General features: G+C 39.0%; 1 protein-coding gene across 4 annotated transcripts in view; it reads left to right on the top strand.

The window, feature by feature from the left end:
• The window catches only part of LOC150087135 (MPN domain-containing protein), a 357,845-nt gene that overhangs the window by 238,044 nt on the left and 102,186 nt on the right, over positions 1-17,615 (top strand). For 3 of the 4 annotated variants that reach the window (XM_090371835.1, XM_090371836.1, XM_090371834.1), the window contains exons 11-12: positions 2,609-2,780; positions 13,394-13,464. In XM_090371835.1, coding sequence (XP_090227961.1) covers positions 2,609-2,780; positions 13,394-13,464 — 243 coding nt within the window. The remainder of the gene's footprint in view (positions 1-2,608; positions 2,781-13,393; positions 13,465-17,615) is intronic. The other variant, XM_090371837.1, reaches the window with a different exon arrangement.

Here is a 17,615-nt window from a genome sequence, read left to right as displayed (position 1 = left end):
AAACTAAATCAGTATTTTGCATCCACATTCACTCATGAGAAGTTATTCAGGGAGGGGAATGCTAGAGGTGAGTTAAACTCTGGCAGTGAGCTAGATGATTTTGTAATAACTGAAAGGAAAGTGGAGGAGAAATTGTTGAAGATAAACACAAGAAAGGCACCAGGGGTGGATGGGATCTATCCAGCTATATTAAAGGAGGCAGCAAAGCAAGTAAGCAAACCCTTAGCCATAACTTTGAGAGGTTCTTTGGACACATGGGTGGTACCCATGGACTGGAGATGTGCAAATGTGACCCTATTTCACAAAGGAGTATCAAAGGGTGACACAAGTAATTATAGACTTGCTAGTTTAACTTCTGTTCAAAGGAAATTAATGGAGGCACTGGTTAAAGAAGCACTGCAGGATCATCTAGACAAGACTTCATTTATAGCTTGGACACAGCATGGTTTTTTTTTTTTAAGGGAAAGTCTTGCCTGACCAATTTGATTGGATACTATGATGTGGTCACAAAGGAACTGGATGCAAGGAATAACTTTGATATCATATATTTGGATCTTAGAAAGGCTTTTGATACTGTTGCACATGGAAAACTGCTGAACAAATTGGAGCAGTGTGGCATTGGAGGCAAATTCCTGCTATGGATAAAGGGATGGTTGAGTGGGAGAAGACAGAGTGGTATTCAATGGACACTGCTCATCATGGACTAATCTTATTAGTGCAGTCCCTCAGGGTTCAGTGTTGGGTCCATTGTGGTTTTCTGTATTTATAAATGATATTGATGATAGTTTGTCAAGCTTAATGTCCAAATCTGCAGACAATACGAAGGTTGGCAGGGTTGTTAAGGACACTAATGACAGTATGCTCCTGCAACAGGATCTAGAAAAGTTGAGCAGATGGGCTGAGTGGTGGCAAATGAAGTTTAACATTGACAAATGTAAAGGCCGACCGGGCTAGCCGAGTGGGTAAAGTACCTGCCCGGCAACCCAAAGGTCGCGGGTTCGATTCCCGCCTCGGGCTTGGATCAAAGTACTGCAAAAACCTTGGGAGGTGCAATATGGCCACAGAGGCCGATGCGCCAACAACTATCAAAAAAAAAAAAAAAAAAAAAAAAAGTCAAATGTAAAGTACTATATATGGGAAGCAGTAACCCCAGAGTGACGGATCAACTCTGTGGTACTACACTGACAGTGGTAGAGAACAAAAAGGACCTGGGGGTTAATTGTGCAGGCAGATATGAAGTTTTCTGAGCAGTGCAGATGGTCTGCAAGAGTAGCTCATTGTGTATTGTCAATGATATACAAGAATTTTTCTATCAGGGACAAGGAAGTGATTATCCCCTTGTATAAAGCAATGGTCAGGTCACACGTCGATTACTGTATACAGGTTTGGAGGCCTCATTTTAAGAAGGATGTAGAGCTGTTGGAACAAGTACAGAGAAAGTCAACAAGAATAGTGAATGGAACAAAGGCTTGCTCTTATGAAGAAAGGCTTAAGTTTTGCAAATTACAGTGTTTGGAGACTAGGCACCTGCGAGGTGATCTGATTGAGGTGTATAAAGCCTTAAATGGTTTGAGCATGCTCAATGCTGATGGGATTCTTCCTCTTGCTCAGAATAATCACCTGAGAGGGCATAAATTGAAATTGAGGAAAGACATGTAGGATAGATGTGCAGAAGTTTGCCTTTAGCCAGTGGGCAGTTGGTTGTTGGAACAGACTTCCAACCTTTGTTGTGGAAGTTGATAGCCTAAATAAATTTAAGTCTGAGCTGGACAGGTATTTGGAAAGAACAGAGGTGTGAAATGGAGGCTTTTTTTTTTTTTTTTTGGCTGATGCTGCAAAACGTTGCTTTCTTGCATCATGTGCCTGTACTAATGCTAATATACTCAGATCCTTGAAGTAACATGGCCTCAAATGCCCCCCCCCTCCCCCCCACACACACACTTGGACTCTGTCTAATCATTATCTGGCAGAGTAGAGGTAGCAAGATTATATACTAGCTGATCCGGAAGCGGTTTACCGGAACTTAGCTCTGGAGACTAAACTTCAAGCTTCCAGTAAGCAAAGTGGTGGTATTGCACCAGTTGATGTGAGTCATCTACCACCTAGTATTGCCTGGTAACACAGAGGGGCGTAATTCCTCCATGTGGTGTTGGTGTTACATCTCGACCGCTGCTTATGTTGGTTCACACCTGGGTGACCACCCACAGTGTGCTTGTGCAATGGGATTATACTCAGAATTACTAACAGTCCCACCATCGTGAAGGTGCAAGCAGAGGATTGGGCTGTCACAGACTGTCCAGACTTCTCCAAAATTGGGTCCACTTGACTTGACTCTCACCCGAATATCAGTTCCATCAGTGTTTTAGACTCCCAGGTAGCAAGTACAGCTTGTCTGGCCTATGTGAGAAAATGTCTGAGACAACCTCAAGAACCATGTAGGTTCAAAATATTGATCACTTGCAATTTTATGGTCATTTGAAGGTATTTTATGCAAGAAATCCTCCTATCCACCCTAATTATTAATTTCCATATATAATGCCTTTAACAGAAGATATAAATAAGTTAATTTAAATTATGGTTTAACTTTAATTTTTATAAAATCTATTAGATTCGTAGTGCTCTAGAACGCCGACATCTTACTGTTGTTGGATGGTATCACAGTCATCCTGCTTGCCCTGCTCAACCTACAATCAAAGATATTGACAGTCAGATGGAATATCAGATTACTATGAAAGGGGATAGTGATTCAGCTTACACTCCATGCCTCGGACTAATATGCTGTAAGTATATCATCCCATACCTGTATCCAAACACAAAAATATTTTTAAGCCCTCGGGCATATAAAATTTGATTAATACAGGTTACCAATGTAACCTATAAGGTGTGCAGCCACTGACAATAATTTTGACTCATCATGCAGCCACTATTTTGCCACGCTTTTCAAAATAACATACAATCGAATCTTGTTAATACAAAATTCAAGGGACCGAAATTTTCACATTTTGTAATAACAAGGTTTTTAGTAACGAGTTCCCCTAAAAGTGTCAAAATCCCCCCCCCCCTGTTTTTGGCACACATCATATATCTAAGGATAATAATAATAATAACAAAAATAAATAAAAAATAATAAAAATTAAAGGCTTGTTTAACAATATGATAATAAGAATACATTTTTTAAAGATCTTATTTTATTTGTAAGATAATAAACTAAGAGAAAAGCAATTAACGGAAATGAAAATATAGTACAGCATATATTTGAATATATACATTTTTTCTATATAACATTGGTGTAAATACACCATATTTTACCCATAAGTTTAACTACATAACTAACGTAAAGGCATTTGATTTTATCTCAAATTGTGGCTACCTTCACAACGAGATAGCAGGTATTGCACTATTTTGAATAAACAACGCTTCTCTAATAGAGGAGACTACTGTTATTTATTCTCATTGGGCACCACCACCCAGACAGCATCGTTTCAGAGCTTGTTGGCTCACTCATTGGTGGGCGAGTAAGTACCCTGGTAATGCAAACATGCCATCACGGTTGTGAAGTTAATTCCACAATATGAGAGATCCCAAATGGTGTAGATAATAATATTTTGAAGACTAAATGGGCAAGGCATAATATGTTATGGGTTGAAATTAACTACATAATATCGGTTTAAATACAGCATAGTTTGCCTTTACGCTACTTATGCAGTTAAACTTATGGGTGAACTAAGGTGTATTTGCACCAATATTTTATAGTTAATTTCAACCCATAACATTTTATGCCTTGTGTATTTTGTCTTCAAAGTATTATTATCTACACCATTTGGCAACTTTCATATTGTGGAATTAACTTTGCAACCGTGATGGCATGTTTGCATTACCAGGGTACCTGCCCACCCACCAATGAGTGAGCCAAGAAGCTCCGAAACGGTGCCATCTGTGGATGGTGGTGCCCACTGAGAAAGAATAAATAACAGTAGTCTCCTCTATTAGAGAAGAATTCTTTATTCGAAGTAGTAGTGATAGTGGCATGTGATGCAAGAAAGTGTATGAGCTTATGCAGCATCAGCCAAAAAAAAAAAATAAAAATTTCACACAACCATTCCCTCTAAATGTTTGTCCAGTTTCTCCTTAAATTTGTTTAACCTATCAATTTCCACAACGACAGATGGAAGTTTGTTCCAGCAATTAACAACCCGCTGGCTAAACACCAATTTCCATACATCTATTCTACATCTGTCTTTCCTTAATTTGAATTAATGCCCCCTTAGGTTCGTAATCTGAACAAGTGAAAGAATCCCATCAGAATTCAGCATGGTCAACACATTCAAGGCCTTATACACCTCAATCAGATCACCTCACAGTTGCCTAGTCTCCAGCCACTTCAATTTGCAGAATTTAAGCCTCTCTTGGTAACACAATCCCGTCATTCCCCTCACCACTCATGTTGCCCTTCTCTGTACACTTTCAAGCAAATCTACATCCTTCCTAAAAATGAGGCCTCAAGACCTGTGCGCAGTACTCAAGGCGCGGCCTGACCATTGCCTTATACGGAGGCTCAATCACCTCCTTTTTCCTGCTAGCAAAATTCCTATATATCATTGACAAAACCCCATGACATACCCTGGCAGTCTGTCTGCATTGCTCAGAAAACTTCATATTTGACTGCACAATTACTCCCAGGTCTTTTCATTTTCTACCACCTTAAGTGTTGTACCACACAGCTGGTACGTTTCTCTGGGGTTACCTCTACCCATATGCAGTACTTTGCATTTGTCAAGGTTAAACTTCAATTGCCATTTCTCAGCCCATCTGCCCCAAATTTTCTAGATCCTGTTGCAGCAGCACATTGCCATTACTGTCATTAACAACCCTGCGAACCTTTGTATCATCTGCAAACTTCGGCACTAAGCCCAATATACCTTCATCAATATCATTGATAAATATACAAAACAACAGTGGACCCAACACTGAACCCTGTGGAACTCCACTAATATCATTAGTCCACGAAGAGCAGTGCCCATTGATTACCACCCGCTGTCTTCTCCCACTCAACCAGTTGGGTTCGGTGTTGGGTCTATTGTTGTTTTCTGTATTATTAAATGATATTGATGATGGTATATCAGGCTTAATGTCCAAGTTTGCAGACGATACGAAGAATGGCAGGGTTGTTAATGACACTAGTGACAGTACACTGCTGCAACAGGATCTAGAAAAGTTGAGCAGATTGGCTGAGAGGTGGCAAATGAAGTTTAACATTGACATATGTAAAGTACTACATATGGGAAGCAGTAATCCCAGAGTGGGGTATCAACTCTGTGGTACCACACTTACAGTGGTAGAGAATGAAAAGGACCTGGGGGTAATTGTGCAGGCAGATACGAAGTTTTCTCAGCAGTGCAGATGGGTGGCATGAGTAGCTCATGGTATAGTCTTGTCAATGATATACAGGAATTTTTCTAGCAGGGATAAGGAGGTAATTATTCCCTTGTATAAGGCAATGGTCAGGCCACACCTAGAGTACTGTATACAGGTCTGGAGGCCTCATTTCAAGAAGGATGTAGAGCTGCTGGAACAAGTACAGAGAAGGGAAACAAGATTAGTGAATGGAACAAAGGATTGCTCTTATGAAGAAAGGCTTAAGTTTTGCAAATTACAGTGTCTGGAGACTAGGTACCTGCGAGGTGATCTGATTGAGGTGTATAAAGCCTTGAATGATTTGAGCACGCTCAATGCTGATGGGATTCTTCTTCTTGTTCAGAATAATCGCCTGAGAGAGCATAAATTCAAATTGAGGAAAGACGATTATGGGATAGATGTGCAGAAGTTTGCCTTTACCCAGCGTGTGGTTGATTGCTGGAACAAACTACCATTTGCCATTGGAGAAGTTGATAGCCTTAATAGATTCTTCAATGCAGAACTTGACAAACATTTGGAGCGAGGGGATGGGTGAAATAAGGGTTTTTTATTTTTTTTTTGGCTGATGCTATATAATCTTGCTTTCTTGCATCATGTGCCCTTGCTAATGCTATCTGTGTAATACCTGGTATCTCATTGTGAAGGTAGCCATAATATGAGATAAAATCAGCCAATGCTTTTTCATTACTTATGTAGTTCAACTTATGGTTAAACTGTGGTGTATTTACCAATATTATATAGTTATAATTTCAACTATATAATATAATTTCAACCCATAACATATGCCTTGTGCATTTAGTCTTCAAAAATACATTTTAGTATCACAATAAAAAGAATTAATATTAATATAAAAGGAGACATACAAACTATTAACGTTTTGATAAATAAATAAGTGTAATTTAAAGAAAGAATCTGATGTTCTTTGCACAGTTTTGTCCTATATCACATTCATCTGCGGGACCACGTTTTTCTATAATATTTTCTCCAAAGCCATTCTTTCTGAAGCAGTTGATTATTACACTTGATAAAATATTGTCCCAAGCAATAACAAAATTACAGGTAGCATCCAAGACATTCCAGTTTGGTTGAAAATTGTTCCCTCCCTCCTATGTTGAGGATCAAGTACCTTATCAGGCAGGCAGGCTGGCTCCATATGCTCTCTTGTGGTTATAAATAATGCCTTGATCCAGTGGCTGCATAAAACTGGCTGTAATGGGAGGTAAAAACAATAGCCATACATTTGTCAATTTAAGTGTCTTGGCAGAATGTGCTGTACAACAATTTAGACTCATCAAAATGTTCCTTTTTTTCTGAAGCCATTCTTCTGTCCACTTTTGATAACCAAGGCTGAAAAATTTTGTCCCTAAGCCAAGCACTTCTGTTGGCCTCATAATCACAGGGAAGTTGCTTAACTTCTTTAAAATGTTTTGGTTCTGAAAACTTACAATCACAAGTACTGCCATCTGAATTGCAGCATAACAGAACAGTGAGTGTTTGTTTACTTAATTTTCCACCATGACAAGACTCTCCTCAAACAGCAAATGTTTTGTTTGGCATCAAATTGTAAAATCAGTCGGTCTCATCAAGATTAAATATATCCTTTGCCTCATATTTTTCAAGAATAGATAGTACAAAACACAACCAGTCTGTAACCTTTTCTTTGTCAACTAATCCAGACTCGCCACAAACATTTTTCAAAACCAAGTTATTCCTCTCTTTAAATCTTTAGAGCCAGCCACTGCTGCATTTGAAGTCTCCAATTCCATGTTGCAGTGCTAGATAATTTGCCTTTTCTTGCAATATCAGATCTAATATTGGCAAATTAGGTACATGCATTTGTTGGTACCACTCAAAGTTTTGTTTCAACTCCTTGTGTTTTGAACCAGGAATTTAATTCCTGTTTTTTTTTATCACTGCTCCAGTATATTGCACTTATTCAAGTTTTTTTGTTTTTCAGTATTGTAGATTAAAGCAAGAAAAAGGGATGTTGTATTCTTTTGCAATGTCTGTTTTGCTTTATTCCATCGTATCAACCTCTTATATAATTTTCAGTTTAACTTCCAGGCTTAATTCCATTAGTTTATATTTTGTCATCATAACAGATGAGATTTAGCATTAGTAGAGGCATTTGATACAAGAAAGCAAGCTTATGCAGCATCAGCCAAAAAAAATAAATAAATAAAAATAACCACTTCCACTTCACCCCTCTGTTTGTTCGATATACCTGTTCAGCTGAGCCTTAAACTTATTTAGGCTATCAACTTCCACGACAAGGGATGGAAGCCTGTTCCACCGACAAACCACCCGCTGGCTAAAGGTAAATTTCCGCACGTCTATCCTACATCTGTCTTTCCTCAATTTGAATTTATGCCCTCTCAGGTGATTATTCTGAGCAAGAGGAAGAATCCCATCAGCATTGAGCATGCTCAAACCATTCAAGGCTTTATACACCTCTATCAGATCACCTCACTGGTGCTTAGTCTCCAAAAACTGTAATTTGCAAAACTTAAGCCTTTCTTCGAAAGAGCACCTATTTGTTCCATTCACTAATCTTGTTGCCCTTCTCTGTACTCATTCCAGCAGCTCTACATCCCTCTTGAAATGAGGCCTCCAGGCCTGTATACAGTACTCTAGGTGTGGCCTGACCATTGCCTTATACAAGGGAATAATCACCTCCTTATCCCTGCTAGAAATATTCCTATATATCATTGACAATACACCATGAGCTACTCTTGCAGCCCATCTGCACTGCTCAGAGAATTTCATATCTGCCTGCACAACCACCCCCAGGTCCCTTTCATTCTCTACCACTGTCAGTGTAGTACCACAGAGTTGATACGTTGCTCTGGGGTTGCTGTTTCCCATATGTAGTACTTTACATTTGTCAATGTTAAACTTCATTTGCCACCTCTCAGCCTATCTGCTCAACCTTTCCATATCCTGTTGCAGCAGCATAGTGTCAGTAGTGTCCTTGACAACCCTGCCAACCTTCGTATCGTCTGCAAACTTGGACATTAAGCTTGATATACCATCATCAATATCATTTCTAAATACAGAAAAGAATAATGGACCCAATACTGAACCCTGGGGGACTCCACTAATAACATTAGTCCACGAGGCGCCTCCGTAGCCAGGTGGGAAGGAGCAGCAGTGCGTAGCACACGCTTCTTGATTAGACCGGGGTTCGAGCCCGTCACCACCAAATACGGATGATGCGGAAAGGTCAGGGAATGACCACCGCATATCCCGGAGCAATATGGCCTTAGTTGCTAATGCTCCTAAAAACCAAAACAACAACATTAGTCCACGATGAGCAGTGTCCAGTGTCCATTGAGCAATTTGACTCCAATGCTACACTGCTCCAATTTGTGCAGCAGTCTTCCATGTGCAACAGTATCGAAAGCCTTTCTAAGATCCAAGTATATAATATCAAAGTTATTCCGTGCATCCAGTTATTTTGTGACTGCATCATAATATCCAATCAGATTGGTCAGGCAAGACTTCCCCTTAGCAAAACCATGCTGTGTCCGATCTATAACTGAAGTCTGGTCTAGATGATCCTGCAGTGCTTCTTTAATCAGTGCCTCCATTAATTTTCTTTGAACAGAAGTTAAACTCACAGGTCTATAATTACTTGTGTCAGCCTTTGATCCTCCTTTGTGAATTGGAGTCACATTTGCACATCTCCAGTCCATGGATACCTCCCCTGAGTCCAAGAAAGCTCTCATAATTATGGCTAAGGGTTTGCTTAGCTATAAAATGAAAAAGGCCTGGGAGTAATTGTGCAGTCAGATATGAAGTTTTCTGAGCAATGCAGACAGGCTGCCAGGGCAGGTCATGTCAATGATATATAGGAATTTTGCTAGCAGGGAAAAGGAGGTGATTATCCCTCTGTATAAGGCAATGGTCAGGCCTTTGAGTACTGCGTACAGGTCTGGAGATCTCATTTTAGGAAGGATGTAGATTTACTTGAGCGTGTACAGAGAAGGGCAACAAGATTGGTGAGGGAAATGAAGGGATCCTCTTATCAAGAGACGCTTAAGTTCTGCAAATTGCAGTGGCTGGAGACTAGGCACCTGCGCGGTGATCTGATTGAGGTGTATGAGTTCTTGAATGGATTCAGCACGCCGAATTCTGATGGGATCCTTCCACTTGTTCAGATTATGAACCTAAGGGGGCATAAATTCAAATTAAGAAAGGACAGATGTAGAATAGATGTGTGGAAATTTGCCTTTAGGCAGCGGGTGGTTAATTGCTGGAACAAAGTTCCATCTGTTGTTGTGGAAGTTGATAAGTTGAATAAATTTAAGGAGGAACTGGACAGGCATTTGGTGGGAATGGTGTGATTTTTTTTTTTTTTTTTGCTGATGTTGCATAAGCTCATACATTTGCTTTCTTGCATCACATGCCACTACTACTGCTTACTTCCTTTGCTGCCTCCTGTAATATAACTGGATAGATCCCATCCACCCAAGGTGCCTTTCTTGTGTTTATCTTCAACAATTTCTCCTCCACTTTACTCTCAGTTATTACAAGACTCTCTAGATTACTGCCAGAGTTGAATACACCTCTGGCATTCCCCTCGCTGAATAACTCCTCATGTGTGAATGTCGATGTAAAATATTCATTTAGTTTGTTAGCTACCTGAGCAGGATCATCAACACTTGACCCATCAATATCAAGTGGACCAATCTGATTCACCCCCTTCCTTCTAGAGTTTACATAAGTAAAGAACTCTTTGCTGTTTTTCTTTGCATCCCTTGCCAAGGATTTCTCGTAATCTGCCTTCGCCTGCCTAACCTCCTTTGTAACTTGGTTGCATATCAACTTATATCTATCATAGACTTCTGTGTCACGTGTTAATTTGTATGTATCCCATGCATTTTTCTTCTCTGCCATATGTCCCATTAGTTCATCTGACATCCATTTAGGCTTAAACCTTGAACAATATTTCTTAGTTGGTATGTAAAGCCTTGTAGCTTCCAAGATAAGTTCTTTGAATGCTTCCCATTTTGAGTTTGCTGTTGGTAACATCATCAGTTTGTCCCACTGTATAGAATTTAAATACTGTCTCAGTCCATCTTAGTCGCCTTTACGAAAGCAATAACCCTTCCCTTTACTCCTAATGGTAGTTACCTCTTTGAGTAAATCCCACTTCAGCACACTGTGATCACTGCCACCTAGTGGTTTATTTATCTGCAGATACTTAATGCATGAAGAATCACTACTGATAATCAAATCAAGAGTATTACTCCCTCTAGTTGCCTTCCAAACATGCTGATGTAGAAAACACTCATCCAATAAATCCACAAAAGCCTTGGTAGTGTGTGAGTGACTAGCCCCCAAATTCCAGTCAATATCTGGGAAATTAAAATCGCCCATTATAAGACTCTCTGATTTACTGGCCCACTCTATTTCCCTGTACAGTTTCTTATTATACTCATCAGAGTCATTAGGCCTATAGCACACTCCTGCTCTCAATTTTGATCTCCCAATGCTTATGTCACACCGAACTGACTCCACATTGCACTGTCCAGCAATGTCGACTGGCTTCACTTCCTTGGATTTTATGTATTTCTTAACTAATAGCATAACCCCTCCTCCATTCCTATCCTGTCTATCCTTTCTGTAGACATTGTACTCCCCAAATTCCAGTTCTGCATTCCTTATATCTGTGTGACACAACTTCTTTGAAATCCCAACAATATCTGCCTTGATTTAATATAAACAAACTTTAAATTAATTTAAATACACAAGTCCCAAAAAAGACATTAGCTCAGAGAAAATGGCACAAAAATAGATAATACTGTTGCAAAAGACTCTTTGAACTTGCATAATCAGACCTTTAATATACAAATTGCAACTGACTTTTTCCTGTGGAGAACGAGGAAGTGTATGTGAACAACTTAGAAAAACTGTTTTTATTGTTTTGTTAATTTAACATTTCATCTTTCACTGATGTTTTTCAGAGTGCACTTAAGTTGTAGCTACTATATGGTTTTGTTTACACAAAAGTAAATTCTAAGAAGTCAGTGCCATCCTTCCAGAAGCAGGGAACTGGTTGGCCAGAGGCAATAATAGGGCCAGTAATATGACAACTGTGCCAAGATTTGTATTAAACAAATCTTGGCCCAAAATAACAATATTTATTTATATATAACTATATGTTTGGGATATTGTAGGTTTATATTTGTATACCAAAATTTTACAATCCACTTTTTTTATGTAATACTTAAAACTCAGTAAATCTTCACTATATCCATTTATTTTATTATCAGGTAACAAATTTCCTTCCTTTTTGTTTGAAATGTTTGCACATTATGGTCACAATTAAAGTCCATCACTTCAACTGGCTGTAATTGGAAAAACCGTTAATGGGAAAGATCAAATTTAGAATGAATGCCATCCAATGTATATAGGAAAGGAAAATGCAAAAAAAAAAAAAAAAAATCAACTGCCACCAGGGGAAGTCAAAGCTGTGTGTGTGTGTCCAAATGTAAATCTAACCTTATCACATCACTAACACTGAGAGGATTTAAAAATAAAGATGGCAAATACAGCCAAGAGATCTCAAAATGGTACTCCAAAAGAAATATCTGCCCAACTGTGTTTTACAAGAACAATAGCAACTCCATGGCTGTGCTAACAGTATTCCAAAAAGAATGATTATGCTTTGTTGGTAAAGATGTTTCTACTAGAACTACAAAAACTCCATGACTTTACTAAAGGTATATCAGTGTGATTCTGCTTTCTTGGTGACGGTGTTTTCCGAGAACAACAGAAATTCCAAAGCTGCGCTAATGATACTCCAAAAAAGAATGATCGTGCTTTGTTGGTAAAGCTGTTTTACCAGAAGAACAGCAACTCAACAATTGCACTTAAAGAATACTGTTATTTAAAAGGACTATGAAAAGGACTACTTTTCCAAAACAGACTGCACAAAATTGTGATAGAATTCAAAGAAATGGTTACTTACATGTAGTGCATGGCAGTAGACATTCCAAGTCACAGCAGCAATTGTTGAACAGATCACTTGTGCTGTGGCCAGTGATACAACATGAAATCAACATTCATCCATTAGAACTAAGGTGGTATCGTAACATCATAACAGTCTGTGGTCAGCCCTCTATAAAATTCTTTGATCCAACGTTCATTAGCACTAGTATAACATACTTGAGATACAACAGCCAACGTTATTATTTTAATAAGATTAACTGTTAGCTATACATCATTAAAATGACTTTATGGTTTCTGGCAAGGATGGAGGTAAATGACATGTGGCAGGAAACATCTTGCAGACCATTGGGCCACATTTTCCAGGTAAGTGGCAATGTGAATACCCATAAATTTTTAGGCATGCAGGTCACCATCTTCAGGTGTTGTCAGTTGCAAGTACCAGTTTGTCTGTATTACTTTCTGGTTTGAGTTTACAACAAATTTCATAATTGTGAGATTTTTCCATTATTTCAGTTCCAGGCTCAAGGTCTAGAGTTATGTACCATGATTGCTGAGTATTACTGCAGTTTTCTCTGTTGTATGATTGCTACCCTTTTTTTTTTTTGGAGGTGGGGGGAAGGACAAACAAAGACATTTAGAAACAACCTTTTTTATGTAAAATGGGGTTTTTACATTGGCGGCTCAGCAACTTAGCTGTTTTGTAGCGCAGATGACCGCATTATTTTCCATAACTTTAAGAATATTTAGCCATCTCAATATCTCCACACTTCAATCCTTGTGACTTTTGGTTATGGAGATATCTCAAGGACAGGAAATCATAAGTACAATGACTTTTTTGGCCCTTTCCATTTCTGCAGGTCTTGGATGATGTACGTTTGAAAGCTTTCTGCCATTAGCAGTTTTCCACTTAGAGACAGCTGAAATAATCCACTTTAATTATAATCACTCTGTATTTCATTTAATAGTCAGTAAATTATTATATACTTCCTCCTCCTTATTTACCATGCTTTCATTTTCTCAGCTCCATATGGTACTCATAAAACTACTTTGCAAGCAGAATACCAAGCTTATTGGGTGATGCCACCACCAGAGGTAAGAATTATTTAACTATGAAAGTATCTGTTAAAATTCTAAGCAGCAGAAAGAGGTTGATATTAAAATGTAGAAATAATTTTGATAATGTAGAATGACCAGCATATAGCTTAAATATAAGAAGGCACCTTATCTTACCTTAGTTTATTCCAAGGTACTGCTTGTACACAATAAAATCCTTACATTCATGAATTTTAGCACTCAAGAAACAAGTTGCAATCTGCACCCATTCCCCAGTTGAAGTTTTATGGAGTGCTTCGGCCTTTTCAATATGTTCATTTAAGTTCTTGTTGAAGAGTTCAAATACTATCTCTTCTTTAGTGGCAGTATTGTTGACATTGAAGATGATCAGACTGAGTCCACTGTATTCTGGGCTTCTCAGTCGTCAGATCCAAGACTACTGTGCCACTGCGTTTCTCAATCTTCTTCAATTCCCTTTTGAAGCACCTTCCAGAATAATTCCTTTATCTCCAATTTCTGCCCTTCAATTTTTCATTTTCTATAAGTAATTCCCACCTCATCTGCTCTAGTTTGTCCTACAAAATGTAATTATTAGAGAGGCAACCTGTTATCACTGTGTGTGTGTGTGTGTGTGTGTGTGTGTGTGTGTGTGTGTGTGTGTGTGTGTGTGTGTGTGTGTGTGTGTGTGTGTGTGTGGTGAAGATGGGGAGACCGGTTACAGATTATTAGATTTGTACTCTCCTCTGCAACTTGGCTATGTGAAGATGGGGAGACCGGTTACAGATTATTAGATTTGTACTCTCCTCTGCAACTTGGCTATGTGAAGATGGAGGAAGAGGGTTGTTCTCTTCATTCTTAGTGAACTGTTCAAGCAGTGAAACCTGCTTTCTAAAACTGCTACTTCCTCAAGCAATGGAAAAAGTAGACTGCTTCTCCAAAACCACTACTGATACCAAGTTTACCACATCCATCATAAGGTGGGAAGAAAATTAGGACAGTTGGCATGAATTTAAAAGAAAAGGTTGAAATTCTCAACTCTTGAACAAATGTATTAGTCTCCCAGAGACAAGTGACAAAATCAATAATATTCAGATCTGTCTATGTGATGCTGTAATTGGAACCCAGTTGGTAGTAATGAAGATTAATGCAATGGTAGAGTGAGAAGCGGGGTTGGAAATCCAAACTTACTTGATGAAAGTACCAAAGAAGAATTGGGGGTTCAAGCCCCTTTCATGCACCTCCACTGGTCCAAAAGTTGAAAAACCAGTTAAATTTCACAAAAAAAAAAAAAAAAAAAAGTTATGGTCATGCAAAGTTTCACCATTATTGGAAAGGGATGATCAGATGAATAATCATAATTGTATTCTTTTTTTTTTTTTTTTTTTTTTCCAATGAAAACCCCAACCTATAGCACTTAGTACCATGCTTGGGTTTGGAGGTTGAGAAGACGACAGAAGATATTTGTTGACATTAGACTTGAATTTCTATAGACTGTAATTTTCAGCAAAGACATATGAAGGAAGGTTGTTCCAGAAAATGGCAGTTGAATGAATAAATGAGGAAGATGAAAAGTTGATTTTGTGAGTTTGAAATTGGACAGTAAATGGATATTGGCTGGTGGCGGCACATATTCAGACTGTTTTGAAAGAGAGAGCAGGAATTATAGAAGCCAATTCAGAAGAACAGTGCCCATGGAAGTATCTGTAGAAAAGGCATGCAGCAGAAACAGTATGTCTATGAGACATCTGTTAGAGATGTCTCATAGACATACAGACATACTGAGTGGAGAGACATCTGTTAGAGATGAGTCATTAATTAACCTGACTGCCTTCTTCTGAATGGAATCTAGAAGCCTGAGAGAGGTTTTGGGGCACCGCCCCAGATGTGGGAACAATATTCCATGTTAGGGCGAATTTGAGATTTGTTTAGAGTGAACAACTGTTTGAAAGAAAAGTAATGCCATGAGTGAAAGAGAAAACCAAGTTTTTTAGATGCAGAGGAAGCAATATTTGTTATGTGCTTGTGCCAAGAGAGATTAGAAGTCAGGGTAATCCCCAAAAGAGATATATCAACTTGCCTAGAAATCGGAGTGTTACCAATGATAAGCATTGGAGCAGAAGAATCTATATACAGTACTACAGTAAGTGTAGTACTGTATACAACATTACAATATATTGCTAAAAATGTTAAATGGAAGGATGATAAAAAGGATGGATGAATATGTGACAGAAGAACAGTTTGGTGTAAGGAGGGGGAAGGAAACAAGGGATGCATTCATTGTGATGAGATTGTAGACAGAAAGACATGAAAGTGAACGAAGTTGTATGTGTTTGGTATAGATTTAGAGAAGTCTTTTGATTGGGTGGACTTTGTTAAATTATTGAATATATTAGAAAGGATAGGTGTGAATTAGGACAGAGGAATGATTAGTAGATTATACCAGAGACAAAAGTGATAGTTAGGATAGGACACGGTGAAAATGAGAATATAGAGAGAGGAAGTGGTGTGAGACGGAACATTATCTATCCCTGACTTTATCTAATATATGTAGACGAAATGGTTAAAGAAGCTTTTGATTAAAGGAAATGTGGATGAGGTGTGTGTGTGTGTGTGGGGGTGGGTGGGTGGGTGGGTGGTGAAGATGGGGAGACTGGTTACAGATTATTAGATTTGTAGGTGAAATTCCCAACACACAGTGGCCCCGGGTGCCAAGCGTTTCCGTGGCCAAGCGATTCTTGCGAGTTTATAAAGCGTTTTTCCTCCAAGTGACAGAGTTTTCCTTGTTTTTCTCTTAGAATTAAAATTTTCTGTTAAGTAGCTCTACTTACTTAAAAACACTAAGAAGAGAGCCCAGAAGAAGGCAAGTACCTTTTTCTTTAATTTAACTAGCCGTACTAACTTACTAACTCTACGCTTGGCCACCAAGCGGCACTGCTCCTGCCTCCCCGTGGCGGGGCCGGTAACCTGGGTGGTAAAGGCAAACCCCCAGGGCAAAAAGGAGCAAGCATGGATAAAAATCATTATCCAAACTTAGAGCCTTTGAGCTCAAGAGCGGAAGATTCCAACCCTGACCATGACTCAAGTCAACCTAAAAGACTGCGAAGAGAAGCAGAATGTCATGACGATTGCCCAAACTTCCTGGTGATTCATTCCCTGTCCGTCCAACCTGTGGGTAAGTTGTCACCATTCTTAATTCAGAAAATCTTGGAGTCAATTGCAGGATCACCAAAAATGGTTAAAAGACTGCAATCCGGAGACCTTCTGATAGAAACAGCCACCTCTAAACATTCTGAGCGGCTGTTAAAAACAACAACATTTGGTGGGTTGACAGTAGAAATTACTCCCCACAAAACTCTAAATTCATCAAAAGGTGTCATCAGCGAGTGGGACCTAATTACAGTCTCCGAAGAAGAACTACTCCAAGAACTCAGCAGTCAGAAAGTAGTAAATGTAAAACGGATCATGACAAAAAAAGATGGAAATCTTACTCCAACAAGATCCATCATTCTGACATTTAGCACTCCAGACTTACCATCCTGTATTAAAGCTGGTTATTTAAACTGCCGGATTCGACCATACATCCCGAATCCTGTTCGTTGCTTTAAATGTCAGAAATACGGCCATTCCCAGCAGGCTTGTCGCGGGGAAGCCACATGTCCCATCTGTGGCTCTAAAGATCACACCCAAGCGGATTGTTCAGTCAAAACTCCTGTTTGTCCAAACTGCAAAGGAAGCCATCCAGCCTTTTCCAAAACTTGTGAGCTATGGATAACAGGAAAGAAAATACAAAAATACAAAATTGAAAATAAAGTCACGTTTCCTGAGGCACGTAGACAAGTTATGTCGACCATGCCTAGTGGTCGTTCTTATGCAGCTCGAACTAGAAACTTTGTTTCTACTGCAGCTCAAACGGATGTATCAGTTCCGCCTAACACCTCTCTAGCGAATTGGCTTAAAGTTACACTTTCAACCTCTAAAAAAGATAATCCTCCAAAAAAAACTAGCGAAGCCACAAATACTCCAATCAGTATCCCTACTCATACCCCATTGGTCTCGATTGAAAAAGAACAATTAAAATCTCACTCAGTCTCAAAAAAAATGGAAGCGCCTACCAATAATATGGATGTAGATGAGCTGCCCATGCGTAATGAGGAGCCCATTCTAGAACTCCATGCAGATGACACCATGGA

The sequence above is a fragment of the Mastigoproctus giganteus genome, chromosome 4 (assembly GCF_048544385.1).
Source record: "Mastigoproctus giganteus isolate SK-2022 chromosome 4, ASM4854438v1, whole genome shotgun sequence".
NCBI lineage: Eukaryota > Metazoa > Arthropoda > Arachnida > Uropygi > Thelyphonidae > Mastigoproctus > Mastigoproctus giganteus.
This window is presented reverse-complemented; position numbering and strand designations above follow the sequence as displayed.